The sequence below is a fragment of the Oscarella lobularis genome, chromosome 2 (genome assembly GCF_947507565.1).
Source record: "Oscarella lobularis chromosome 2, ooOscLobu1.1, whole genome shotgun sequence".
In the NCBI taxonomy this organism is placed as follows: Eukaryota; Metazoa; Porifera; class Homoscleromorpha; order Homosclerophorida; family Oscarellidae; genus Oscarella; species Oscarella lobularis.
Window position 1 is genome coordinate 1,661,340 of NC_089176.1, and position 26,113 is coordinate 1,687,452.

Below are 26,113 nucleotides of genomic sequence, written 5' to 3' on the forward strand. Positions count from 1 at the left end.
ATGCCCTTAACGAGTGGGCTTGCGCTGCAAGTGCTCGTTGCGGAGGATACGGCTCCGCCGCCGCCGAAGAAGCCCGCCGTTCCTGTGTTCGTTCACGGCCTTGGGATTCCTCCAGTGCCAGGGCGCCTGGTAGAGAAAATCCTCGACGGGCAGTTTGTGGATATGGCAGAGCTTCTGCCGGATAATATCGAACTGCTTTGTCGGGAGGCCACCGTGCCGCGCTGGTCATCCGATTCGAAGGCTCGTCTTCGACAAATCTCATCAATCACCGCGTGGGCTCAGTGCTTCGCAACCTTCGTTGCGATTCGCGCGCAATTCGCACCAGCCTCGGTGCCCGCTTTACTTGCTTAATGCGCCTCTTGGTGCGAAAGGCGGCGCGCGACCCGGGCCTCGGGTGGCTGTTGTACGACTCCTTCTTCCGTCAGCAAGCAGCGGTGGATCCATTCCTTCGCTGGGATACGCTGCACTCGTATCTTTTTGCCATCACTGTCGCCGATGCCTGTCTCGTCCGGCCGCGCTCGTCCGTTATGCCGTCTGATCCTGGAGCCGGACCATGCGTCCATGGATTGTGCTCTTGCGCAGGGACTCGACTCCTGTTCTGTTCTGGCTATGCAACTGGCGCACGACAAGAAACCGAAGCCATTCGTCCCGGGAAAAGACGCTCCGGTCTGCCGCTCGTATAATTCGACGCCGCTGCCGGGGTGTCATGTGAATGGTTGTCGTTTTCGTCACGTTTGCTCCGCCTGCGGCGCTCAACACAAGCAAACCGACTGCCCGAATCGGAAGGGACAAGCTGAGGCTTAGAACGATGCCCAGTTTGTGAGCGCCTTTCCACGAACGCATCGAATACGAGTATGCTCACGTCGGTTAATTTTGTCAGTTCTAACTTGTTCTCCTCGCGTCAGCCATTGAATGTGAACCGCTGATCGTTGCAAATGGAAGACGTCGACGAACGTCACGATTTCCGGAGCGACTGTCGTCTTTTCGTGCCGCGAGGGATATCGTCTTCTTGGAGACGCAAACGTCACCTCCCAAGAAAACGGGAACTGGTCGCATTCTCCTCCGACTTGCGAAGGTTAGCTCTAGATTTGCATTTTCGCTCGTTTTGGCGAAAAATGTGTGTCTCGGCTCTAGTTTTATTTTGCGAACGGTTGTTCAATCCGACAAACGGGACAAAGTTGACGAACGAAACTGCGGTGGGGACCATTGTTTATTTTGAGAGCAGTAATGGATTGATTCTTCGCGGTGCGCCGAACATAACGTGTCGTCCGGATGGAACGTGGTCTGCGTCCGAACCCATTTGCGAAGGTAGGTTGCGCTTGGAGAGAAAGACACCGATTGACTTATGTTTTTGTAGCACCCTTAGATCGTTGCGAGTCACTGGGTGTTCTGGAGAACGGGACAAAGTCAACAAACGAGTCTACTCCGGGGTTGACGGTTCGTTTTGGTGCAATAGTCCGCGGATTTGTGTTGCTTGGCACGACGAACTTGACGTGTCGTCTGAACGGGACTTGGTCCGGTTCGAAGCCTTTGTGTGAAGGTATGAATAAGCTTGCTGTGTGTTTAAAACATACCCGTTCGAATTGACACTTTAGAATGCAGCCCCCTTCCGACGCCAATGAACGGAGCAAAGTCGACAGAAGCCGCAGTGTATAAAACAGTGGTCGAGTTTACGTGTGGCGAGGGATACGTTCTGGTTGGTTCGTCGAGTTTGTCGTGCTTATCGGATGGGCGTTGGTCAAACTGCCCGCCCTCGTACGAAGGTGCTCACCTTTGAATGTTTTCTTTGGTGTAGATAGAGCAAAGGTCGTTTATTTAGCTGTTCAGTGTTACGCTATTTCCACGCCTTTGAACGGGATTAAATGGACTCAGACCCACGGAAGTGAAGAAACTGTGGAGAGCGGCGTTGGATTTCTAAACGGTAGCGAAGACATCGTTGAGTCTGGCAGCGGGTTCCCGAACAGTAGCACCGAATGCGACGCGAATAGCAACGTCAGACGGACCGGATCAAACGTCGGGGAAACGATCGGCTTTAGTTGTGAAGACGGCTATCAGCTTGTAGGCTCGCAGTCAATCGTTTGCCTTTCTTCGGGAAGCTGGTCGAATTCTCCTCCTCTTTGCCTTCGTCAGTAATTTTTGAACCTATTATAGTGCCAGGAATTTTTTTCCTGATTTTTAGCAATGTATTGTCGTCGCGTGACGGTTCCTTGGAATGGCTCAGTGACAACCAATTCCACAGAAATTGGGGTTGTGGTAGAGTTTATCTGCGACCCTGGTTTCTCTTTGGTGGGTTCGCATAATCTGACATGCGAATCAAGTGGACAATGGTCACATACAGAACCAGAATGTCAACTATCGACTGAAGGTGAGCAAGCTACGCAAACAGGGCTTCGAGGCGGGCTTTGTGCAGTTTCAGCACGGATTGTAGACTACAATCCGTAGTTTTTAGCTGCTGCGCTCGCGCTTGCTTAGACGCTCTAAAGGCATGAACTAATTTCGTAACAGATAGAAGCATACTCTCTCGATCAACATGGTCACTCTATATAGAAAAAGCCACTTCCTTTTTAGTAAATCCTACTTCGCCGGTGCATTCAACGAACAGAAGAACATATACGGATGGGCCAACACCGTCATTTGGAGCAACAAATGACTTGTCTTCTTCGGGTAAAGACAGAAAAACAGATCAGCCGACATCGTCGCTTGGAACAACAGAGGATTCGGCGCGAGTAACAGATGAGCCGATGTCATCGTCATTTGGAACAACAGATGATTCGTCTTCTTCGGGTGAAGACAGAATAACAGATGAGCCAACATCGTCTTTTGGAACAACAGACGATTCGTCTTCTTCAGGTGAAGACAGAATAACAGATGAGCCGACATCGTCGTTTGGAACAACAGATGATTCGTCTTCTTCGGGTGAAACGGCGCGAATAACAGATGAGCCGACATCTTCATTTGGAACAACAGATGATTCGTCTTCTTCGGGTGAAGACATAATAACAGATGAGTCAACATCGTCATTTGGAACAAGAGACGATTCGTCTTCTTCGGGTGAAGACATAATAACAGATGAGCCAACATCGTCATTTGGAACAACAGACGATTCGTCTTCTTCGGATGAAGACAGAATAACAGATGAGCCAACATCGTCATTTGGAACAACAGATGATTCGTCTTCTTCGGGTGAACCATCGGGAGTCGTTAAAGCCACAACGTGGTCTCCATTAACAGCACTTTTGCCGACTGAAGCACCCGATTGCAGCAGTAAGCTTTTCGCTTTTTCTTTTCTACGGTATTCATGCTTTCTTTAGATATCAGTATTTTCCCGGTTGACAGCGATACGGGGCTTCCTGTTCTCTCAGCGTCTGTATCTGTTATTATCGTCAGTTCTGAAAGCTTGAACCCATTGATCACTGGCGAGGCGGTCAATTCGGTTCTAGGCATGGCAGCGGTAAAAATTCCGTTTGAGACCTCTTTTCTACTCGTCGTTCAAGCCCCAAGCTATTCTACAGTTTCAAGACCTTACTATTCGTACTGCTCTACAGGTAGTCCGAAATGCCTATCTTTTACCTCAAATCTTACTCTTTTTATAGGACATTCTATTTTTATTTCTTTGAAGCGACGACTGGAGTTGCATTCAATTTCGCACGACCCATTGTCTTCGTTTTCTCTTGCGTTAACAGAATTCTCGCTGCCTCTCGCCATTCACTTTCCGCCTGACGCTCTAGATGTCCCGACAGGAACGTCTTTGGTGATCAGCTTAAATGTCATCGATCCGTTCGACGGCGTAACGCTTGCTCCCCAACTTTTTGCCGAAAGATTGCTCACAGACGAACGCACGTATCTCGACAGTTTGGCACTGAGTGACATAGTAATTACAAACGCCGAGACGAATGAAACAGTCACTCTGAAGCGATCTGTGGAGCTTGTTTTTCAGCTCAACGACACAGCAAATGTAACGGACGGCGACTTAATTCCCGCGTGGTCGTTCAACGAGGAACGCGGCATTTGGATAGAGGAAGGTTTCGGCGTCGTTTCATTGTCTCCGAGAGGCGATTTCTCATGGAGTTTCAATGCAAGTCACTTGAGCTGGTGGAATTGCGATAGACCGTGGACAGATAAGAACTGTATCCACGTTTACGTGGGTCATATTCAGAATGGAGACGCTGCTCCATCGCCGCTCTCTGGCGCTTTGGTCAGCGTTGACGGACACTCTTACAATTACTACGCAGATACTCCGACGGCGCCGACGGGCGAAACGTGCTTGGAAGCGAAGAGAGGAGAGCTGAGCGCGATTCGGGTGATTCATTCCTTGTTTGATTACGAAAGCGACGAAGTGCTTGTGTACGGTTCACCGTCTTCGTCCGTTTGTGCGCTGAACAATTCGCTTCTCTGGACTCCAAACTTAGCTGGTGTTGTTGGTGGTGAATGCAAGGAAGTGAACATACTTTGTAAGAATGAGTTTGCTTTGGTTGCTTATTGAACTTCTCTTTGTTTAGTTGCCGATTGTGGGCTGTTGACTGCTCCTGAATATGGATTTGTTGATCATCTGAAGACGGTGTCCGTCTATGGTTCTGTGATTTTTACGGCTACGGCAGAATTTTCATGTCAGCGGGGTTTTGCTCTTTCTGGCGAAAGTGAACTTTTATGTCTCGAAACAGGACTATGGTCTAGTCCGATTCCGGAATGTCGTAAGTGGACCGCAGATTACTTCAACTTTGGTCGGTTTACTTTTTTGTCTTCTTTTTTTCACAGAGCCAATTGCGACTCCTGGAGTACCAACTACGGTTGAGCCATCGATACCTGGAAGACCGACGACAGCTGAGCCAACGACTTCAGGACCGACTACACCAGAAGCGACGACAGAGGAGCCAGCATCAGAAGGTGTACTAAAAATATATGTTTAAGTATCTGCCACTTATACTTGCACGTTTAGAGTCTGGATCAGTATCTGGATCTGGATATTTTCCAACATCTGATGAGCCAACGACTCCGAGGCCGACAACACCAGAAGCAACCACTGAAGAGCCTACTACGCCAGAAGCAACGACATTTGGTCCAACTGCTGAGGAACCAACGACTCCAAGTACTTTTCTCTATTCGTTTTATGCATGTTGCAATTTCTTTACTTCATTATTTCAGTATCTGGATCAAAATCAGGATCTGGATTTTCTCCGACATCTGAGGTGCCAACGACTCCGGAACCGACAAAACCAGAAGCAACCACCGAAGAACCGACTACACGAGAAGCAACAACAGAAATAAAGAAGTGCTATTCGATGCCATGCCAGAATTCAGGAACCTGTATAGAAGAACGCTATGGTTACACATGTGATTGTGTAGCTGGCTTCACTGGAGTTCACTGCGAAACAGGTACTTGTTTGTCTTTTTCTTGTCTTTATTTATTGCATCCTAATTAGTGTTGATTATAATTTATATCGTCTTTTTATTTTTGGATTGCGTTTTCTGTTACAGAAATTAAGGAGTGTCTTTCAATGCCATGCCAGAATTCAGGAACCTGTGTAGAAGGAATCAACGGATACACATGTGATTGCGTAGCTGGTTTTACTGGAATTTATATCGAAATAGGTACTATCCTGGCTTGTTTAATGTACGGATAATGAGACTTTTTGTCTAGATTTTTTGGAATGCTCGTCTATATAGGCCTTGCCAAAACGGTGGTTCGTGTAGAGATGGTATCAACGGTTATGCGTGCGAGTGCGTGCCCGGCTATACGGGTGCCGTTTGCGAAACACGTACGCCTATAGTATGCACCTTTTGTTTGATTTATTTTTCTCTTACAGTTATTCTCTGTCCTATTCTTTCGGCTGTTGAACAATTAACTGTTTCAACTGCAGATCACAATATCGGAACATTGGCACGCTTGAGTTGTATCCCTGGATTCACTATAAATGGAATCGACGTTCTTTACTGTAATGAAGACGGCGAATGGTCGAGCTCTATTCCATACTGTGATCGTAAGTGTTTGAGTAGAGCATGTGGTTTTTTTTGTAATTTTTTGTCTTCTCTAAGGAATTCATTGCCGGCCCCTTGAGGAAATCGAAAACGGGGTGCTATCGAGTAGCGCGACTTGGTTCGAAACTGCTGTTCGTTTTTCCTGTGATAACGAATATCACATTTTTGGAGCGTCTTCATTAGTTTGCGCTTCAAACGGACGGTGGAATGGCGTTGAACCAGAATGCCGTCTTCCTAATGGAGGTACAAAAGAAGCGTTGTTGAGCTTTCCGTTCTAACCTTTCGGTTTATTATTGAATAGTTCTTCGTCTTGTCGACGGGTTGACGGCGTATGAAGGTCGCGTTGAGATTTATTTCAATGGCGAGTAGGGAACAGTGTGCGACGATTCCTGGTCGATTGTGGACGCCAACGTCGTCTGTCGTCAGCTATTTAATACGACAGCCATTGCACATCGATCGCGCGCCTTCTTCGGTCAAGGTGTTGGTCGAATTTGGCTCGACGACGTCGGTTGCTCGCGATTGGAAACTCAGCTGGATCATTGTTTTCATTCTGGATTAGGCGTGCACAATTGTGGCCATTACGAAGATGCGGGAGTCTCTTGCTTCAGTAAGTGTTCTTATAAGTAGTGCATGTATCTGCATGGCAGCTTTTGAAACTATGCACATGAAATGAATGCACATACCGGTGTGGCTCTTAATTTTGTTTTACTTGTAGGCAGTCGTCCGGATGTTAGACTTGTTGGCGGCGCTGATTCCGACGAGGGTCGCGTGGAAGTGAACGTGAACGGCGTGTGGGGAACTGTTTGCAACGATTATTAGGACTTGAACGACGCTCACGTTGTCTGTCGCCAATTGGGGTTGGGAGCCGCTGTCGAGCGTTCGTGTTGCGCACGCTTCGGCTGAGGCAGCGGCCCAATTTGGCTTGACAGCGTCGGCTGCAGCGGAACGGAGGAGAGCTTTGATCAGTGTAGATCAAACGGTTGGGGAATTCACGATTGTACTCATTTTGAAGATGCCGGAATCGTTTGCCAGGGTAAGAGATTCTTCTCGTTTTCTTTCCCTTTTTCGGATTTGCTTTTCAGGAAATAAGTGTCCAGATTTGGGTTCTATTGAAAACGGGGCTCGATCGACTAGCTCACGTTCGTTTGGTACAGTTGTAGCTTTTTCCTGCGATGAAGGGTATCGACTCATCGGAGAACAGTGCCGTACGGACAGAACTTGGAGCGAAAATTTGCCTTTCTGCGAGGGTTACTGCACTAATTTCTCTTTTTTCCTGCTTCGCATCTTTTCTTTTTAGATATAAACGAGTGTGAAGACTCTCCGTGCCGAAACAGCGGAACGTGCTCTAACTTATCTGGAAGTTTTTCATGCTTGTGCACAGCATTCTACGTAGGCTCTCTTTGCGACGAAGGTACATAGTGATACATGGAATTATCTGTTTCTTACCGCATTTTCTGTTTTGGCAGATGCTGGTTCTTTGTACCCGTACGGCTTCAGTCAAGGAGATCGCGATATGCCGCACTTTGACGACGGCGCATCGGAACCGATTTGGCTGCCCAACTGCTTTCCCTTTGGCAGTCGGAAGCACCGCACAGCTTACGTAATATTAGCGCCGTGTGCATTCTTGTCTATGGACCTACGCTTTGTTTTTCTGACAGATTTCCACCAATGGGCTGGTATCGTTCGATCATCCGTACACCAATTTTGCTCCTCGCGTTTTTCCCGGCAATACCTTTGCGTCGATCATTGCTCCGTTTTGGGGCGACGTCGACATTCGCAGGGACGGCGAAATTTTCTATCATGTTTACGACGACCCTTCGTCGCCGTTCATCGAACGAGCTCGCATTGAACTAACGGAATTTCTTGGAACCGAATTTCAACCAACGTGGGTTCTCATCGTCACGTGGGGACAGAGTTCCCAACTATCCAGAGGGGTCTTTTCTCTTCCAAAACAGATTAAGCAATAAGATTAAGAAGAGGAAATCATAATTTGAAAAGTTTTATAGCACCGTCTTAGCGAAACACGTTTCAAGTCGTCATTGCTACGGACGAATTTCACTTGTACGCTCTCTTCAACTAGCCTCCCGGGGGACTACAATGGGCCGGTCGCTATTTTCCGCGCGGTGTTGTCTGATACATGACGGATGACTCCCGCCTAGTCCACAATCACTACCTCGCCGGCAGCGACTTTATCGTTGCTCTAGCCGACGTCCAACAGGTTTCAAACGTCGCTAGACGTGGCCGCTATCTAGCTCGTCTTTCATCGTCTCGCAACCCCTGCATCGCGGAAACGCAGTGCATACAGTGGTACAGAAATGACATCGCTCAAGAGGGCTTTTTTCCATCGTGGACCCGATTCTCCGTTCCCTGTCCTTGCACATTTAACCAGGCGCCGCTATCTGGACGCTACGGGTTTTATTCGTCGACGTCCACGTCAGTCTGTTTTGTGGCAATATTTCCCGGTTGGCAAGGCGAGCAGACGAAGTGCTGTTACTCGCGTCCGTTTTCCTTCTTCGGCTTCTTCGGCTTCTTTTTCTTCGGAGGGTCTTTGCTCTTAGGCCCTCCGTCGGGCGGCGCCGCTCATCGCTATCATCCGTGGAGAAACGGATTAGAACACTGGAGGTCTGACCTTCTGCCGCATCAATACTGCTGCGTCGATTCGAATCTCTGTCATCTCTACTATGCCCGACGTCCTTCTATTGACTGCTCGCGTTTCGTGCCGCTGTTTTTTACTACCGGTCGCGGCGATCCGCACGTTGCGACGCTCGACGGTCGCGACTACACTTTCAACGGTCTCGGCGAGTACATGATCTTCAAATCTGCGGATGAAAGTTTTGTGTTTCAAGGACGTACTCAGTTAGTCAACGGATCGACGGCGACGGTGTTTTCCGCTTTCGTTGCTGGAGCGTTTGAGCCGTCAGTCAGTTACGTCTCGTCGTCTTTCGATTCGACCGTTGTTTACGTCGAATTGGCCGGAAACAGTTCGGTTCGAGTTTGGGTTTGCTGCTACGAAGCTGCGAATTCGTCGCTGACTGATTCTCTCCCTAGTTTTGGATGGCTTTGGCGTGAAATAACTTCCGACGTTTTAGACTTAATTGTCAACGAAGAGTCACTTCCACTTCGAAATGCTGTGTTGTCGCTAAAGGAGAACGGCACTGTCGAACTTTCCTTTGCATCTGGAATAACTGTGGAAGTTCAACCGCAAAACGGACTTCTCACGTTCATTTTTTCGGCACCGGAACAGTTTAAAGGAGCGACAAGCGGTCTTATAGGGCGATGGGACTACCGGTAACGTAACCAACGATTTCGTCAGTCGTTCCGGAGTAGAAATTTCGATAAATTCTACTGATCGAGAAATTCACAACCAATTTGGCCAAACACGTGTGCGCGTTTCTCTGAATATCTTCCTCTTAGGGCAAGTGTTGCAAGAAGAGTCGCTCTTCTATTACAAAACAGGTGAAAACGTATCAACGTTCTCGTTTCCAGATCACATACCTGTGTTCGCCGACGAACTATTGGAGCAGGCAACGCCAGAGCAACGAGCGATTTGCAACGATGATCCGTCGTGTCTCTTTGACCTTCTCGAGACCAATGATCCTTCTATTGCCTTGGGAACGCTAGAGACGGCGCAGACTGTCGCCGCAGCAACGGCATCTATGAGTAAGACTCTATAGCAAAAAAGTACGTCGAGAAATTCTGAATATTTTGCTTCTGTAGATAATCGACCTCCAGAAATGACTGGCAGTGACACTTTTCGTGCAAGTCTTGGAGTGGCGTCTTTCTACAATTTCTCCGTTTTTGATAACGATTCTTATTCGGTTAGGGTAGAAGGATCGAACCCTCCGTCGGGTGACTATTCCCTAAACGAGATCGAGGAAGGTTTATTTCTTTTGACGTGGACGCCATCGTCAATCGGTTCAGTCAATTTCGTTTTTGTGGCAAATGATTCGAATGGCGCCGAAAGTCAACTTGAACCGTTGACGAGACTTTGCGCCGGTGCTCTCTCCAAGGGGGCTACATGTGAGGAAAGTGAAAGCGACGGTGGCGAGGCGAAATTTGTGCTTGAAGTCTGCAATTGCGGCGTTGGTGCGCAATCATCTCTCTTGTTTATTATTAGTTTAGATACTTTCTTTTCAGGCTGGGAAGGTCCACTTTGTGACAACGACGAAGACGGCTGCGTAGATGCTGGCTGTCCTGACGGCACCAATTGCACGGATGTACCTGCTCCAGGGGTCGGTGCCAACTGCAGTGAATGTCCTCTTGGCACGGAACTAATCGAAGGAAAATGTGAAGGTCAGTCTGCTGCTGCTGCCGACTGAGAACGACATACCTAGCTAGCAATGATTACAGATTTAAACGAGTGCGAGTCGAATTCGAGCTTGTCTAATTGCACACAGATATGCGTGGACGATACCCCGTTTTTTCATTGCGAGTGCCACGGCGGGTTTCAATTAGATTCCGACGGCCGCACGTGCACAGGTACAGACTTTTTTGGTACGATAATAAGTGGCCACTTTAATTAATTTCTGCGTGGCAGACATCGACGAGTGCACCCAATCTTCGCCTTGTCATCAAATTTGTCTAAATACAGACGGTTCTTTTGAATGTCAGTGCAATCCAGGATTTATATTGGAGTCAAACAACGTGACGTGTCGTCGTGAGTCTACTTTCAATTGGGCAATCTTTCGTAATTTATACCGGATTTTTAGCATCTCTCAATTGCACGGCAGGAAATCTTTGCGAGCAAATCTGCGTCAAAAATACAACGACCGGCGATGAAGATTGCGCTTGCTGGCAAGGATATACACTCGACTCAAACAATCAAACGTGTTCCGGTTGGTGAAAGTTCTTGTACGAATCAAATTCTTACCTATTACATGCATGTACTCTTGTACGAATTTAGATGTTGACGAGTGTAGTCTTGATACTGACAACTGCCAGCAATTGTGCACTAATGTTATAGGCAGTTATCGCTGCGATTGCCAAAGTGGATTTAATCTGGTCGGCGATTCGACGTGCGAAGGTAACTTTATGAACAGGCGTTGCTTCTTGAGTAACGTTATCGAACTTGTTTAAGACGTGAACGAATGCTTGAATTCAAGCACGTGTCGTTTCGACGGCGAACTTTGTGTAAACTTTCCGGGCGGATTTAACTGTTCGTGTCCTTTTGGCACTGACGTCATCATCAAAACTTGCACAGGTTTAAACGTTATAGGAGAAAATATTGTTCTTTGCGAACCTCCTTTTTCAATTTAGCAATTGACGATTGCGAGTCGACTCCGCGTCTGAATGGAGCAGAATGTCGAGACGGAATTGGTGAATTCTATTGTGTCTGTCCTTCTGGATTCTTCGGAGATCGGTGTGAAAGCGGTTAGCAAGTGCATTGGCAAGATTCTGTGTGTTTACGTTTTTTCTGGTCCACGTCAGAGGTAGACGAATGCGCGTCGAATCCGTGCGTTAACAACGGAACGTGTCACGATGGGCGCGGAGACTTCTCATGTGATTGTATACCAGGCTATGAAGGAAAAACGTGCGCCGACGGTGAGAATTTCTGTTTGGTTTTAGGAGATTTTAAAGCCGTTTTAGAGATAAACGAGTGCGAGCGCGATCCTTGCTTGAACGGTGGAGTTTGCGCAGACAAATTTTTGGCCTTTGTCTGTAATTGCAGTGACGGCTTTGAAGGAGAACGCTGCGAAACAAGTATGCAATGCCTAATACTCTTATTAAATCTCTTTCTTATATGAACCTCGCTAGATATAAACGAATGCGTCAGTCAGCCTTGTCACAACAACGGATCTTGTATTGACAGAATAGCTTCATATCGCTGTGTTTGCCTTGAGAGATTTACCGGATCTTTATGTGAAGGAGGTAAGTTAGATACGGAAGCCGTGTTTATTTGAAACTAGATAATGATGGCCTGCTGTAAGCCATCATGTGATCCCCGAACACCCTCAGTACAGCAGTCCAGCACATGCCTGTCTTGACTGTTAGTGTAAGATGCTCTCTCTATCTGGAAATGGGACACCTGTTGGCTATACCTCAGAGACACAGATTTCAGGTGTTCCATTCAGATATCAAATGAGCGAAATCGTATACAGTGCCGACCATTTTACCTGTCATGTGAATGGGACACTGTAACGCAGCTAAGAGCTACCCTTCCCTGACCCTGTGCTCCCTCGGGTGCATGATCGTGTCAATTATCAGCTCGCAGTTGGGTTTGCGTGCTGCGAGCAAAGCTCGCAGCACGACAAACCCAACATACTCCTTTACTGTATTCCCTCGATGCCCATGAAAGTTACTAATAAAGCTCACAATGTTATGTGCTCGTTATGTTTAATTAACACAATCCGGGGTTACTATCTACTGTGACGTCACCTTTTCGCTAGCAATTGCGTTCAAAATACGGGAGAGTATGACATCACAATGAATGTGAAGTCATAAAGGCACCTGTGTGTGTGATTGGTTTAGGAGCGATTGTGACGTCAGGGTTACCGACGGACAGACAAACACTTTGAGTTTTTGCCCGATCACGTTTGAGAGCCCCTCCCACCAGGGCGCGCGCGGGCTTCGCCCGCGCACGCCCTGGTGTTCGGGGAATTATTTTGTCCTGAACGACAGAGATTCATTGTCCGTGGCTACCGTCTCCTGCTAATGGAACGAAGTCGACGAATGAGACAGCTTTCGGCCAAGGTTGTTCCCATTTTCAAATCGGGTTCAAGACTTGATCCCAAGAATTTTCGACCGGTATCGTTGCTGCCAATTGTCTCAAAAATTTTGGAACATTTTGTCTTTCAATCTTTATGTGGCTACTTCGACAAGCACCTTCTTATTCCTGACTGCCAATTTGGCTTTCGAAAATCTCGGTCAACTCAAGATGCGATGGTTTGTTTGACTCAAGATCTTTTGTCTGGCAAGGACGCAGGTCTTCGCTCGGCGGCTGTCTTTCTTGATGTTAAGAAGGCCTTTGACACAGTCGATCACAGTTTACTTCTCCGAGGTCTGTCATCGTGTGGAGTGAAGGGAAAGGTCCTGGCATGGCTCTCTTCTTACCTCTTGGATCGTCGACAATTTGTCTCGGTCGGCTCTACTGCTTCGAACTTGTCGCCAGTTAGGAGAGGAGTGCCTCAAGGTTCAAAATTAGGTCCTCTTTTATTCAATTTCTTCACCCGGAACATCACCTCGGTCGTCTCTTCTCAATCGTCTCTAATCCTTTACGCAGATGATGCCTGTCTTTATTCCAGCAACGAAACTTTTGAGGGAGCGGTTACTCAACTACAACAAGATATTAATAGTGTGACTTCATGGTACTCTGAGAATCTGATGGCTCTCAATGGTCAAAAATCGGCTTTTCTGCTTTTTCCCAAGTTTCGTGATACTGAAGACACGTCGATCTATACGGTTTCGGTCAATAATGTCATTCTGTCGCCTTCACCTCACGTGAGATACCTCGGGGTTTTGATTGATAGTCGTCTATCGTGGAAACCGCAGATGGACAACGTCATTAGGAAGGTTGGCCGAAAAATTGGTGTTCTTTACCGATGTCATCGTCTGTTATCCAACGCAGCTCGACTAGCGTTTGTTCGCTCAGTCATTCAACCGGACCTTGACTACGGGGCTGCCGTTTGGGCGGACGGATCAGCTGGCGTAATCAGCCGCTTAGCACAGATAGAAAAGAGGTATCTCCGTTGTCTGGCTGGTTTGCGTTATGACGATTCTACGGCCTCTGTTGGAGGAGTAGCAGCACTTCTCGATTTATTTCGTCTCAATCCAATTCGCACAAGGCATGCTACTCAACTAGGAATGTTGAGTTACCGCTGCTTGTGCAACTCCGCCACAGCTTCTGTTCTCGCGGCGAAAATTGAGCGTATTCAGCGCACCGGTGCCGCCACTCGTCTCAGTGCTTCTGGGGTCAACGTCATCCGACCACGCACCGAGGCACTTCGTCGTTCTCCATTCTTTCGGGCTCAAACTCTATGGAATTCGCTTCCGGCAATCATAAGAGGGAGTAATGATCCCGCGATCTTTAAATTGGGCCTGAAGAACTATTTCAATCAAAACTCTGTGTACTGATTTAGAGGTTATATAGTTATAGTTGTAAATATTGTCATTTTTCTCTTTTCTCCTTTTGCTGTCATTCCCCTGTATACGGTTTCCTGGAAGATCGGCCCACGTGCTGAAGGATTTCCGTATTAAAATAAAACTGTGAACTGAACTGAACTGAACGGTTCTGCATTTCTCGTGCGACGGGAACTTGGTGTCGTCGGATCGTCGTCCATCGCTTGCGAGTCAAGTGGGAATTGGAGCGGTTCTGTACCTGTCTGCAGACGTAAGCAAGTACCCACTTTTACAAGTTACATCGGTGAATGTGAATGCGTTTTCAGATCCTACGAATATTTCTATTGTTCCGCGTGACGTCATTTCTTTGTCTCTTTTGGCTACTGCAACAGCCTCGGTGATTGCGGTAACGGCTGACGACTTGGCTATATTTAGTCAAGGACAGTTTGACGTAACCCTGGAAGCTATTCCTCTAACTGTTCCTGCAAAAAACGTCTCTCTTAATCGTCGTCAAAGCGACCGACTATTCGACTATGACGGCAACGTTTGTCGCCTATTCTTCTGAAGGTATCTGTCGAGATTGGGAATTGCTTTGGGTGTTTGCTATTTTCTTTATAGGCTATAGTCTTTCCGTTCGACTACGCCAGCGCCAGTACTTGACTAGATTGACGTAAAATGCTTCTACGCGTTTTACCGTTTCTTTGGTGAACGCCAATGAACCTGCAGCTTGGGCTGACTTTGAGGACAACTCGTTGAACGTTTCGTCTGGGACAGAAATTGAATTCAGCCTACGGGCGATAAATCCTTTCGAAAGTCTTTTATTAGCTCCACAATTATTTGCACTGAATTCCGTTGCTCAGCGAGTTTACCTAGACAGCTATGCTCTGCTGGAAATTGACATTCGAGAAACGGAGGAAAATGCGACAGTTGGACGAAACAGACCAGCTCAACTTCGACTAAGAATCGATGAAAGAGCAAAATTGAACGAAGGAGACCGAATTTCAGCGTGGTTCCACTCCGACAGTCGCGCTATCTGGAATGAGAACGGAGATGGGCTGGTTTCTCTAGTCAACGAACAACTCTTGTGGACTGCGACCATTGATCGTCTGGGCTGGTGGACCGTTTTTGGACAGAAAGAGCGTGTGTTTCGGCAGCTGTGTTGCACCTGCGTAATGACATTGAAGAGCCGCTTCCTGGAGCTGTCGTCGTTCTAGGGGGTGATCTGTTCAATTACCGCGTGACTGCAAGCACGTCTCCTGATGGCCGTTCGTGCTTGGAAACACTGGTCGGCCAGGCTAGTTCAATTCGAGTCAGCCACGAAGCTCTTGGGTATGACAGTCGTGATGCTGTGGAACTTCCTGGATTCAATGAGTCATCGCACTGTGGAGGAGACCAGACAATCGAGTGGCGTACCAGTGTTTCGAGTATCGATGGACACTGCGAGGAATTGTCGTTTTTGTGGTAAGTGCCGTTATCCGTCTATACGTTACCTGACGATTTCCTCTCTAATTGTTGAGTGTGGACAACTGATGCAACCTGATTTCGGCACGCTCTCTTTGCCTTCAACTGTTTCCGTCTTTGGCAGTCATTTGACGCTTCTCGCGATTGCTCACTTTGAGTGCGCTACTGGATTTGTGCTCAGTGGAGAAGCGGAGCTGACGTGCTGGAGGAACGGGACATGGTCCGATTTTTCGCCGCAATGCCGTAAGCTGTTTGTAAGCAATCAGGACAACTGACACTGACTTGTACTGTAGTTGGTCGTTGTCCTGTGCTTGACGACCCTCTGTTTGGGTCGAAATCGACAAGCAATCGACTTTCGGGCACCGTCGTTCAATTTGATTGCGACGAAAACTACTTCATTTCCGGTCCGGGCAACACCACTTGTAGAGCTAACGGCACTTGGTCGGCCGATGAGCCAACGTGCGAAGGTGAGAGATGGCTTCTCTTCTTTAAAACTTTGTATACTTCATTTCTGTGCAGAGCTTCGCTGTCCGTCTTTAGCAATTGAAAACGGACGTTCATCTACAAACGAAACTGAGCGTGGAACAATAGTAGAAATTGTCTGTGATGAAGGGCATTCCTTGGAGCTTGGTCCGCGCCAATTTTCTTGCTTGTCGAATGGCTCGTGGTCGGCCACTATTCCGATTTGCTCAAGTACAAGTTGTTTGGCTGTTCCAAAGTTGATCGTTTAATTAATCAATGAATATTTAGTTGTTCACTGCCCCGCATTGGGAGCACCCGTCAACGGAGCAAAAGAGTCCAACGAAACTGTTTTTCAGTCTGTCGTTGAGTTCGAGTGCAATTTTGGCTACTATATTCAGGGAGCAAGCAACGTCACGTGCCTCGCCAGCGGAGGGTGGTCAGCGGCAGAGCCAATATGCCAACGTAAACTTCACACCGATTGTTAGCCTAAATACGATCGTACAGAAAATGTTTAGCTTTTCGCTGTGATCAGCTCGACGTTCTTTTGAATGGGAGGAACTCAACCAGTGAGAAGATATTTGGAACACGAGTCGAATTCAATTGTGACGTCGGATTCAAGCTTAATGGTTTGCGAGAAATTGTCTGCTTTCCTAATGGAAGCTGGTCTGGAATTGTACCTTGGTGTAAAGGTAATCATTTAGAAAAACTATCATTTGTTTGTCTAAAGCGTTCAATTATAGCTATTCATTGTGGAAATTTGACAGTGCCGTCCAATGGATTCCTTTCATCTGAAAAAACAATTTTCAATATATCGGTAAAATTCGATTGCGAGAATGGATATGTACATGCTGATAGGAGAAAGTCACCTTACGTGTCTTCTGAATGGCACCTGGTCGAACTTGGAACCATTGTGCAGAAGTATCGCAACACGGAGGGGTCATAGGTTTTATATGCATTTGTCTCTTGTTTTAGCTGTATATTGTCCTGAGCTATCTCCAGGCAACGGGACTATTTTGAGCAATAGCACCGAATTTGGAACGGAAAGGTTTGTTTTAACTGTAGCACAGGATTTCAGCTAATTGGCGACTCTTGCGTCGCTTGTAAAGCAAATGCCACTTGGTCAGGAAATGAGCCTCACTGCATTGGCGCGCAGCCTGAAAACTTGACTGCTCTTTTGTTTATTTATTCGTATTTGTTTCTAGTGATTGACTGTCCCAATCTTCTTCCGCTTGCAAACTGTCACATTCTTTCAGGTGAAAGTTCGGTAGAAGGACTCGATGTTGTCAAGTTTGACTGTAATGACGGATACGAACTTAACGGTCTATGGAACATTACGTGTCTTTCGAGCGGGAATTGGTCTGGTGATCAACCGGAATGTCAAAGTAAAGTTTCTTTTTAGAAAGTTTTCTAAAGCGAATTCTCTCACACTTTTGCAGACATCGACGAATGCGAGTGTATGCCCTGCCGGAATGGGGGGAGTTGCACCGATGGCATTAACGCGTTCTCATGCGAATGCCTACCCGGCTACGGAGGAGAAAACTGCGAGACAGGTGGGAGTTCAATGCAAATGTAAGAACTAGCTTGTAACAGTCGCTTGATTACAGATCTCAACGAATGTGAGTCTATGCCTTGTCTAAACGGCGGGAATTGTACTGACCTCGTCGCCGATTACAGCTGCGCGTGTTTATCAGGATATACAGGATCCGACTGCGAGACAAGTTTGCTCTTTCTTCAAACACTAGCCAAAGGCGAATTTAAAGTTTCAACTAGATATTGACGAATGTGCGTCTTGGCCCTGTGAGAACAACGGAACTTGTATTGATGGTATTGACGGGTACTCATGCGACTGCGTGATTGGATACACCGGAAATACATGCGAGACAAGTTAGTTTATAGATTTTGACATATTAATTTGCTATAAATATTTTTCTTGATAGATGTTAATGATCATATGCGCCTCGAATCCTTGCCAGAATAACGGAACATGCCTTGACAAAATTGACGGTTTTATCTGTACTTGCGTCAGCGAGTACACGGGAGACGTCTGCGAGACGAGTAAGTTTTACAATTCACAATTTCACTCAAAATGATTTCATAAGATTGATTATGCTTTACGTCTACAGATATTGTGAAATGCGAGTCTGAACCTTGTCACAATGGGGGAACGTGCGTTGATTCCATCGACGGCTACACGTGTATGTGCAAAAGCGGTTATACGGGAGTTGTATGCGAAACGGGTATGTTTCATTAATGAAGAAAATGACTTTTGTGTGACGGTATTTTTCAATCTAGATATTAACGAGTGCGAGTTTGTGTCTTGCCGGAATGGGGGTACCTGTGTGGACGAAGTCGCTAGGTATACGTGCCAATGCATGTTGGGCTATACAGGAGTTGACTGCGAGACAGGTAAAATATTTTTTCAGTACGTATATTTTTCTATGCCTGGCACCTTTTCTTTGGACTAGACATTGACGAATGTGAAGCTAAAACTTGTCGAAACGGAGGCACCCGCGTCGATGGACTTAATGAGCATACGTGCGAATGCGTTCCCGGTTATACCGGAGACAGTTGCGAAACAGGCAATCTACGATTGAAATTAGGATATGGTGCTTAAGAAAATCAAGTCTTCCTTTTTCTGCTATAGATATTGATGAATGTTCCTCTGCGCCTTGCCAGAATGGCGGAAGTTGCACAAACGAAATCAGCCAATTTACGTGCAATTGCCTAAACGGATACGTAGGAAACGTCTGTGAGACGAGTGAGATTTTGATTTAGGCAGATCTCAGTTGTTGGTCTATTTCAACTTCTCTCATAGATGTTGACGAATGTGCGTCTATGCCACGCGAAAACGGCGGAACGTGTATCGATGCAGTTAACGAGTACATGTGTCATTGCGTAACTGGCTATACCGGAAGTCTCTGCGAGGCGGGTAAGAGTGACTGATCTTAATTTTTGACTACTTCTATTCTTTCTTATAACCGATTCAGACATCAATGAGTGCTAACCCCTAGCCAGTGTCTAAACGGTGGTACATGCAGAAACGTTCTTGGATCGTTTTTTTGTGCCTGCGCAGAATTTTTCACTGGAGACCGTTGTGAAATAGGTATGTAGTCCGTATTGTATAAGTTAACATTGAAGCATTGAAGTATTAATATTTATTTAAATTCTTGTTTTAGCCGATCCGAATCTTTATCCGTTTGGTCACGGTCAACATGACAGTCGGCTTCCCAGCTCAGACGACGGTCTTTCGCCTTCTATTTAGAGACCAACGTGTTTTCCTTTTTTCCGAGCAAGACATCGTTCTGCCTACGTAATGCATTCAAGCTGTTACTACTGTACTCGGTCTTGATCATCCTTATTCTTCATAGGTTTCTAATAATGGACTCATCTCATTTGATGCACAATTTAACAGCGTGTTTCCCGAACGGTTTCCTGTTTCTGGTTTTCCATCTATTGTGGCGCCATTTTGGGCGGATGTTGATACGCGTCGTGACGGCAGTGTCTTCTATCATGTCTACACCAATTCATCGTCACCCGTACTTCAACGAGCAAACGTCGATGTGAACAAATTCATCAAAACAACGTTTAACGCTTCGTGGTGCTTCGTCGCGACGTGGGATCGCGTCCCAAACTTTCCACATGGTCGATCTGATTTTGCCCAGGACACTTTATCCGCACTTGTAAGTGTCGCAATCTCGCGATTCGCGTACGCGTGGTCCTCGTGATAAACTCGCGTTTTTTCCAGCGCAACACGTTCCAGGTTGTAATCGTCACAGACGAACGTTCGACGTACGTTTTATTCAATTACCCGATCGACAGTCGTCTCCAGTGGATTGGTCGTCTTGGTCAAAATCCGGCTGCGGTCGGATACATGGCGAATGATTTGAGCGCTTTTCAGAATCATCCATTGTCAGGTACAACTTCCGTTCTTTCAGTCGCGTCCTCTTCCAACGTCGGCGTCGTTGGACGGTATGTCTATCGGGTTTCGTCGGTGGGAAATCGATGCGAGAGCCGAGGCGCTTGCCTCGATTGGTATCATCAATACATCTCTCTTGATGGAGCGTTTCCGGTATGGCATCTGTTTGTGTCCGTGCACCTTACTTCAAGCGGCCACAGATTTCAGATTTAAGCGGGTTGTCTCGGCTGAAGATCAAGCTCTCGATCGATCGTGCTTTGTTTCTGTTTTCGGCGGCATCAACGGTCAGCAATCTGAATGTTGCTACCGTTCGACGTTCTTCTCTTCGTTTGTTCCGTTCTTCTCTTCTGGCATCTTTGGTGATGGCTCATTGATAACCCAGCCGCCGTTCGCCGGCTCGGCTAACCGATTTCACTCGCTCTTCAATGCGTTCAATCACGACCTCTCTGATGTTCAACCGTATCGACGCTGTTGCTTTGAATCCGACCTATGCAATCTCTATTTTGAACGAAGACCTCCGCCGCGGGGATGCTCTCAGCGATTTCGAGTCTTCTTCGTCTGGACATGGGGCGATCCTCATTTTACGACATTGGATGGAAACGAATATACGTTCAATGGACTCGGCGAGTATCTCATCTTCAAATCGGCCGACAACCGATTCGAGTTCCAAGGTCGGACGCAGCTCGTCGCCAATTCGACAGCAACCGAATTTTCGGCATTCGTCGGGCGCCAATTCTCGAATGAAAGCGATAGCTCAACGACCGTACACGTTGGCCTTATTTCGGCCAATGAGCTTCGCATCATGGTTTGCTGTTGCGCTCCTGACGCTCCACTGACAGAAGCGCTCAGCGAGTTCAACGGCTCGTCTTGGCGCGATGTGTCGACTAATTTTTCCAAACTGTCTCCAAATGACGTTCTCTTATTGGACAACGTCGTTCTGTCTCGTGGCGAAGCAAACGGATCGCTTGTCATGTCGTTCTCGTCCGAAATCACCGTCAGTATAACAGCACGAAGTGGTCTTCTGTCGTACGTCCTGGGTTTGTCGGACGAGTTTCAAGGCAAAACACGCGGCTTGTCCGGTCGATGGGACGGAGATCCGGCAAACGATTTCGTCCCGCGGGTGGGCGAGCAAACGCATCAAGCCGAACCATTCACAACAATTTCAGGCAAACATGTAAGTCAAATTGACTTTTTAAAATTGTTCTGATGCGGTGGAGTATAGGGCAAATAACGGCATCCGAATCTCTGTTCTACTACCGAGTAGGAGAAAGCGTTTCGACTTTCTCTGATCCTAATCACGAGCCAATTTTCATTGATGAAATTTCATTGGATAGTTACACAGATGAGCAAAGACAAAAGTGCAACTACGATCCACCGTGTCTATTTGATCTCGAACAAACTGGCAGCGATGAAGTTGCACTTACTACTCTTCTAGGTCGAGCTGGTGTCGCTGAAGCATCTGAAATCCAATGTAAGACATGATAGATCATTTCTTGGCCCCAAACGTTTTTTTTCAATCCGCAGCAAATAATCCTCCTGAGTTATTTGGCAACGATACTTTTCGAGCTAAGATCTTCGTCGAGTCGGTTTATCGTTTTACCGCTACGGACGTGGGTGATAATTTTACAGTTGTCATTGAAAGGAGTCCGGCTATTGGCGAGAAGGATTTCACGTTAGAAAGGGATGGCAGCCAGTTTGCGTTGCGATGGACGCCGAGAGGAGTCGGTTCTGTCAGTTTTACTGTCATCGCCAATGACAGTCGCGGAGCCGTTAGCGAGCTCCAGCCACTTGTTCGACTTTGCGGCTGCGCTTTGCAAAACGGAGCCGAGTGCATCGAAGTCGATACGGACGGAGGCGAAGATGGATTTATTTTGGAGGACTGTGTGAATGCGGGCCAGGAATGTTACAGTCTCATATCTGTGCAGTCTATATAGAGAAGATGTTTTTCCTTATATAGGTTGGACTGGACATTTGTGCGACATTGACCAAAACGGATGCATCGATCCGGGCTGTCCAATTGGCACAAACTGCACGGACATTCCGGCTCCCGGAACTGGGGCGATTTGCTCAGACTGTCCTATCGGCAGTGAACTCGACGGAGCAAAATGCAGCGGTAACGCTTTAGTTATTCGACTAGTTGTACATCTGACGCTTTTTCTTTTGAGCACAGATATTGACGAATGCGAAGCGAATCTTGACAATTGTAGCCAAATATGCATTAATGAAGTTCCCTTCTTTCGATGTGATTGCGAAAGTGGTTTTCGACCGAAGAATCAAACACAGTGCATAGGTATGCAATTGGAGCAATTTCACATAAGAATCTGAAAATTTTGTACTCTAGATATAAATGAGTGTGAAGAAATGAAACCTTGCCATCAGGTGTGCTCAAACACGATAGGATCATTTGATTGCGCTTGCTTTGAGGGCTTCAAACTCGATACTGACAACGACACGTGCATCCGTACGGTTTCCTGTTTTCCCCGTGAATTAAGGTTTTAGTATTTCCGTTTTCTCTCTAAAGCCACCGAAAATTGTACAAGTTCCAATCTTTGCGGGCAAATTTGTGCGAGAAATGCCACTAGCGGAAACGAAACATGCAGCTGCTTTAGGGGATTTCGATTAGATTTCAATGAGAAGAATTGCTCAGGTAAATTAGCGATCTTATAGAGACAAAGTAGCGGGTCAAAGTTAGACGACGCCTATCTACTTTCTAGACATTGACGAATGCGCTGAAGGACTGGCAAACTGCGATCACAACTGCAGTAATGTAGATGAAAGTTTTTAATGCTCGTGCAGAGAAGGTTTTCGTCTCGCGGAGGACAGCTACAGTTGCCTTGGTTTGTAGAAACGGCAGGTTTTCCGTTCTCTGACCTTTTTTGTTCTGGTTTGCTCTTGCAGACATTAATGAATGCGTGGAAGGAGGCGTCAATGCGAGTGTGTGCTTGATTTTCGGACAGTTAGTTATGTACAAACATCGACGGCGGGTTCAATTGCGATTGCCCTTCTCTTACCGAAGTTATCAACGGGACGTGCGCAGGTGCGGTCGTTTCTTACTACCTGTTTTTTATAAAGTAATTTATATATATAGTGGTTGACGACTGCGCATCAAATCCTTGCCGAAACGGAGCACTTTGCACAGACGGATTTGGTTCTTTCATGTGCGAATGCCCAACGGGCTTCTCCGGACCTCTATGTGAAAACGGTAAAAGTCGTATAAGCGCTTGTTTTAATATTGGAGTTCAATAATAAAAGTAGAGGAGGACGAGTGTCAATCCATGCCGTGCACCAACGGAGGTTTATGCGAGGATCGACGAGGCGACTTTTTCTGCTCATGTCCTCGTGGTTATACCGGAAAGACATGCAGCGACGAAACGGACGAATGCTCACCCAATCCGTGTCTTAATAGCGGAAATTGCACTGACCTATTCTTCAACTTCACATGCAACTGAAGTCAAGGCTATACTGGTCGTGAATGTGAAATAGGTGGGTCCAATATTTCTTCATATCCTAATTTGACGATTTGATATTTTCTCCTGTAAGACATCAACGAGTGCGAAAGCAATCCTTGTACGAACGGCGGAGTTTGCCATGACCTAGAAGCAGAATTCGGGTGCACATGTCCCGAAGGATTCACCGGATCCTACTGCGAGACAAGTTAGGATTAGTAGTTAACTTCGTGGAGCTTGCGATTTCTTAGTCGTTCATTTCAGATATTGACGAATGTTTATCAATGCCTTGCCAAAATGGTACCTGCACGGATCTGGTCAATGATTTTACGTGCCTCTGCCTTTCTGGCTATACAGGAAAATTTTGTGAAATGGGTTAGCAGTATTATCTGTCAACGATTGTGTCCTTATCAGATTTCTTTGTAGAAATTAACGAGTGCAATCCGAATCCTTGTCAGAATGGAGGAACATGTTTTGACGAAATTGGCAGTTTCACTTGCGAATGTCCGCCAGAATTCCGCGGTCAACAATGCCAAATAGGTACGTGTTAGTGCCAATATCTTTTCTGAAACTTGATAACGTTTTTTAGGCGAAGCGCGTTGTTCGTCGCGCATTCAAAACTGTACAGATTTCGTCAAGTGCGCGAAACGCTTCTTTTCTTGTGACTCGCCTAGCTTTCTCGATACATTCCTCTATCCGGTTTGTCAGGCACGTGGGACGGATACATTCAATTTCTGGCTTGGTCAAGTCTCGATCTGTCTCTCCAACTTGACGAGCACCACTATTGCCGAAGTGTACGGCATCAATCGCACAGTTGCACCGTTTGCGGAGGAGTGCCGTCTTGTTGACCATCGCCTATTCAATGACTTCGACACGTGTTTGCAACGCTATGACCTATGCACCGTGCAGTTTTCAAGGTCAGATGCGTTGACGTTTCGAGAGACTTTGAGAAAATTCTCAGCATATCGCGATAGCAATTTCAACACCGTGCTGGACATAGTTCGATCCTGTCCGAACGAAACGACCGTCCGTCAACTCAGATCGGTTTTAGAAGCTGAAGGCTTTGTTATATGCGGATCGATTGACACAGAGCAGAGTCCCCAGTCGTCGTTTATTGATGTCCTTGCGACATTTTTTGAGAGCTTGATTTCCGGAACCGGCAATTCTCTGCATCTGAACAGCGATGCTTTGTTGGAATGCGAAAGTCGGCGTGGCAATAGAATTCGTCGTGCTGTCAACGAAAGTTCGGGAGCTTTTGGGATCATCACTAACGGCACGAATGCAACGAGTCCGATCGACATTTGCCAGCTACTCGATAACTCGCAGCCAGAAACTCCTAACGTCACTGTCGACTGTCCCGTGTGCGGTGACGGCGTTCTTCAGATCGACTCCGAAGAATGTGACGATAGCAATACAGTTCCAGGCGATGGGTGCTCGGATACTTGCGAGCTTGAAGAGGGCTTCGGTTGCCGTACTTCTGTGGGAGAGCGGACGGTTTGTTACAATAAGACGTGTGGCGATGGAGTACGCGTTCCCGGCGAAGATTGTGATTCCGGATCGGACGGCTACGGATGCGAATCGTTCAGCTGCACTATACTCGACGGTTTTGAGTGTCCAGTTAACGCCGAATTCAACGGCTCGAGCGAGTGCTTCAATTGCGGAAATGGAATTCGAGAATTTTTTGAGGAGTGCGACACTCTGAATGGCACAGGCAAAGACATTGACGGCTGCAACGACACTTGCAACATTGTTGAGTTATTCACATGTACGGGCAAGCGGGGAGCAGAAAGCGATTGCAAACACGTCGCCGTCGATTTCAACGTCGCCGACAAGACGACACTTAATCGTACAGTCCTTTACCGCGAGGCAAATACGATCGTCCTGTTGGCGCCCAAAAGAGAGAACCTGGACGCTTCTGCATTTGGCAATGAGGTATTCTATAATTGTACCGTGAGAAAGCATTTTAAGGTTTAACCACGGATCACAAGTGGGCAAGGGGGCGTAACCCAGGCACGGATTGAACGTCACAATGTGCGCGCGTTGCCTATCCATCTCCTCTAAGATCCGTGGTTTAACTAACTGTACGTAACTTTTAAGGACTGGAAAGAAGTAGTCGTCGAATTGACTAATCCTTTGTACAGTCTGGAAGAAAGGGTGCGTTTCTCTTTTCTGTCTTTTCATTTCTTCATTCTTCTCTCGCAGGTTATCTTTTCCACTAGTACTGCAGTCTCTGTCAACAAACTGACACCTGAGGAAAGAAGCAAAATTATCGGAGTTTCTACTATTCAATTTGTTACGGAATCCGGCAGGTATGTTGCAACGGTTGCTTTCTGTTTCAGTTTGATAGAAAAACTTGTATTTAGTGAAGGGATCAGAGTTGTACGCGGAGCGAGTCCAGCCAATTTGACTCATGTCCTTCTTAGCTTGGGGTACTTCAGCTCTAGCAGAAGTCCGGATTTTAATCCAAGGTACGCTTAGTGACGTACTGTAAATAACTTCTCGGCTGACTTTGTCCTTCTTATAGATTCCTTCTGATCACAGTCATTGATTCGAATACGTATTCAACGCCCGTTGTAGGCTTGACCGTTCAATTCGTTGGAGAGAACGACGACGCGCCTGTCTTGACGATAGGGAGTACGAATTCACCCAATTGTGGATCAAAGTTCACAACTCTCCTGTTTTCTTTTAGCATCGGTTGCACACTACGAAGAAGGCAGCCAAACGCCTATTGGCATCACGAGCAACTCGCTTAACCTGACAGACCCAGATCATCCATTGTAAAGCGTTTTTTGCTCTT

General features: G+C 46.8%; 6 protein-coding genes and 1 long non-coding RNA gene across 7 annotated transcripts; all 7 read left to right on the forward strand.

The window, feature by feature from the left end:
* Window positions 1–7,474, forward strand: LOC136184146 (uncharacterized). Its single transcript, XM_065970993.1, has 23 exons — window positions 1–330; window positions 943–1,075; window positions 1,135–1,308; window positions 1,358–1,540; window positions 1,596–1,763; window positions 1,820–2,125; window positions 2,180–2,365; window positions 2,569–3,264; window positions 3,312–3,545; window positions 3,594–4,451; window positions 4,500–4,691; window positions 4,756–4,884; window positions 4,937–5,086; window positions 5,143–5,373; window positions 5,476–5,589; window positions 5,639–5,756; window positions 5,805–5,978; window positions 6,034–6,219; window positions 6,278–6,583; window positions 6,692–7,009; window positions 7,059–7,223; window positions 7,274–7,387; window positions 7,443–7,474. The coding sequence occupies exons 1-16, from the start codon at window positions 1–3 to the stop codon at window positions 5,662–5,664; spliced, it is 4,110 nt and encodes a 1,369-aa protein (XP_065827065.1). The 3' UTR covers window positions 5,665–5,756; window positions 5,805–5,978; window positions 6,034–6,219; window positions 6,278–6,583; window positions 6,692–7,009; window positions 7,059–7,223; window positions 7,274–7,387; window positions 7,443–7,474.
* Window positions 7,475–8,113: 639 nt separating this feature from the next.
* On the forward strand, window positions 8,114–12,701 carry LOC136184148 (mucin-like protein). Its single transcript, XM_065970994.1, has 15 exons — window positions 8,114–9,208; window positions 9,249–9,357; window positions 9,391–9,636; window positions 9,694–10,062; window positions 10,114–10,269; window positions 10,327–10,455; window positions 10,514–10,633; window positions 10,686–10,811; window positions 10,880–10,999; window positions 11,054–11,176; window positions 11,233–11,346; window positions 11,404–11,517; window positions 11,563–11,676; window positions 11,731–11,844; window positions 12,595–12,701. The coding sequence occupies exons 1-15, from the start codon at window positions 8,114–8,116 to the stop codon at window positions 12,699–12,701; spliced, it is 3,156 nt and encodes a 1,051-aa protein (XP_065827066.1).
* A 2,845-nt stretch (window positions 12,702–15,546) lies between these two features.
* Window positions 15,547–16,997, forward strand: LOC136183356 (P-selectin-like). Its single transcript, XM_065969959.1, has 7 exons — window positions 15,547–15,735; window positions 15,786–15,959; window positions 16,012–16,185; window positions 16,243–16,416; window positions 16,470–16,643; window positions 16,695–16,872; window positions 16,927–16,997. Exons 1-7 carry the CDS (start codon window positions 15,561–15,563, stop codon window positions 16,940–16,942), a joined length of 1,065 nt encoding a protein of 354 aa, XP_065826031.1. The 5' UTR covers window positions 15,547–15,560; the 3' UTR covers window positions 16,943–16,997.
* Window positions 16,985–18,191, forward strand: LOC136183360 (fibropellin-3-like; the record flags this gene model as incomplete). Its single annotated transcript, XM_065969964.1, has 7 exons — window positions 16,985–17,099; window positions 17,157–17,336; window positions 17,391–17,504; window positions 17,559–17,672; window positions 17,725–17,838; window positions 17,892–18,009; window positions 18,078–18,191. Coding segments are annotated over 6 exons (678 nt in total), but the record flags the coding sequence as incomplete, so codon positions are not given.
* Window positions 18,192–18,596: 405 nt separating this feature from the next.
* Window positions 18,597–19,233, forward strand: LOC136183361 (uncharacterized). Its single transcript, XR_010669147.1, has 4 exons — window positions 18,597–18,712; window positions 18,770–18,883; window positions 18,942–19,057; window positions 19,131–19,233. It is a non-coding gene; the product is annotated as an uncharacterized lncRNA (long non-coding RNA).
* Window positions 19,234–20,044: 811 nt separating this feature from the next.
* LOC136184159 (mucin-like protein) lies at window positions 20,045–23,529 on the forward strand. The gene is made up of 12 exons (XM_065971004.1): window positions 20,045–21,044; window positions 21,093–21,341; window positions 21,395–21,772; window positions 21,828–21,983; window positions 22,041–22,160; window positions 22,212–22,331; window positions 22,392–22,517; window positions 22,585–22,637; window positions 22,832–22,907; window positions 22,959–23,072; window positions 23,123–23,311; window positions 23,411–23,529. Exons 1-12 carry the CDS (start codon window positions 20,954–20,956, stop codon window positions 23,527–23,529), a joined length of 1,791 nt encoding a protein of 596 aa, XP_065827076.1. The 5' UTR covers window positions 20,045–20,953.
* On the forward strand, window positions 22,774–26,112 carry LOC136183351 (uncharacterized). Its single transcript, XM_065969955.1, has 12 exons — window positions 22,774–22,907; window positions 22,959–23,072; window positions 23,126–23,353; window positions 23,411–23,524; window positions 23,581–23,691; window positions 23,743–23,856; window positions 23,906–25,248; window positions 25,414–25,470; window positions 25,519–25,625; window positions 25,680–25,784; window positions 25,841–25,950; window positions 26,006–26,112. Exons 5-12 carry the CDS (start codon window positions 23,601–23,603, stop codon window positions 26,095–26,097), a joined length of 2,019 nt encoding a protein of 672 aa, XP_065826027.1. The 5' UTR covers window positions 22,774–22,907; window positions 22,959–23,072; window positions 23,126–23,353; window positions 23,411–23,524; window positions 23,581–23,600; the 3' UTR covers window positions 26,098–26,112.
* Window position 26,113: the final 1 nt, after the last annotated feature.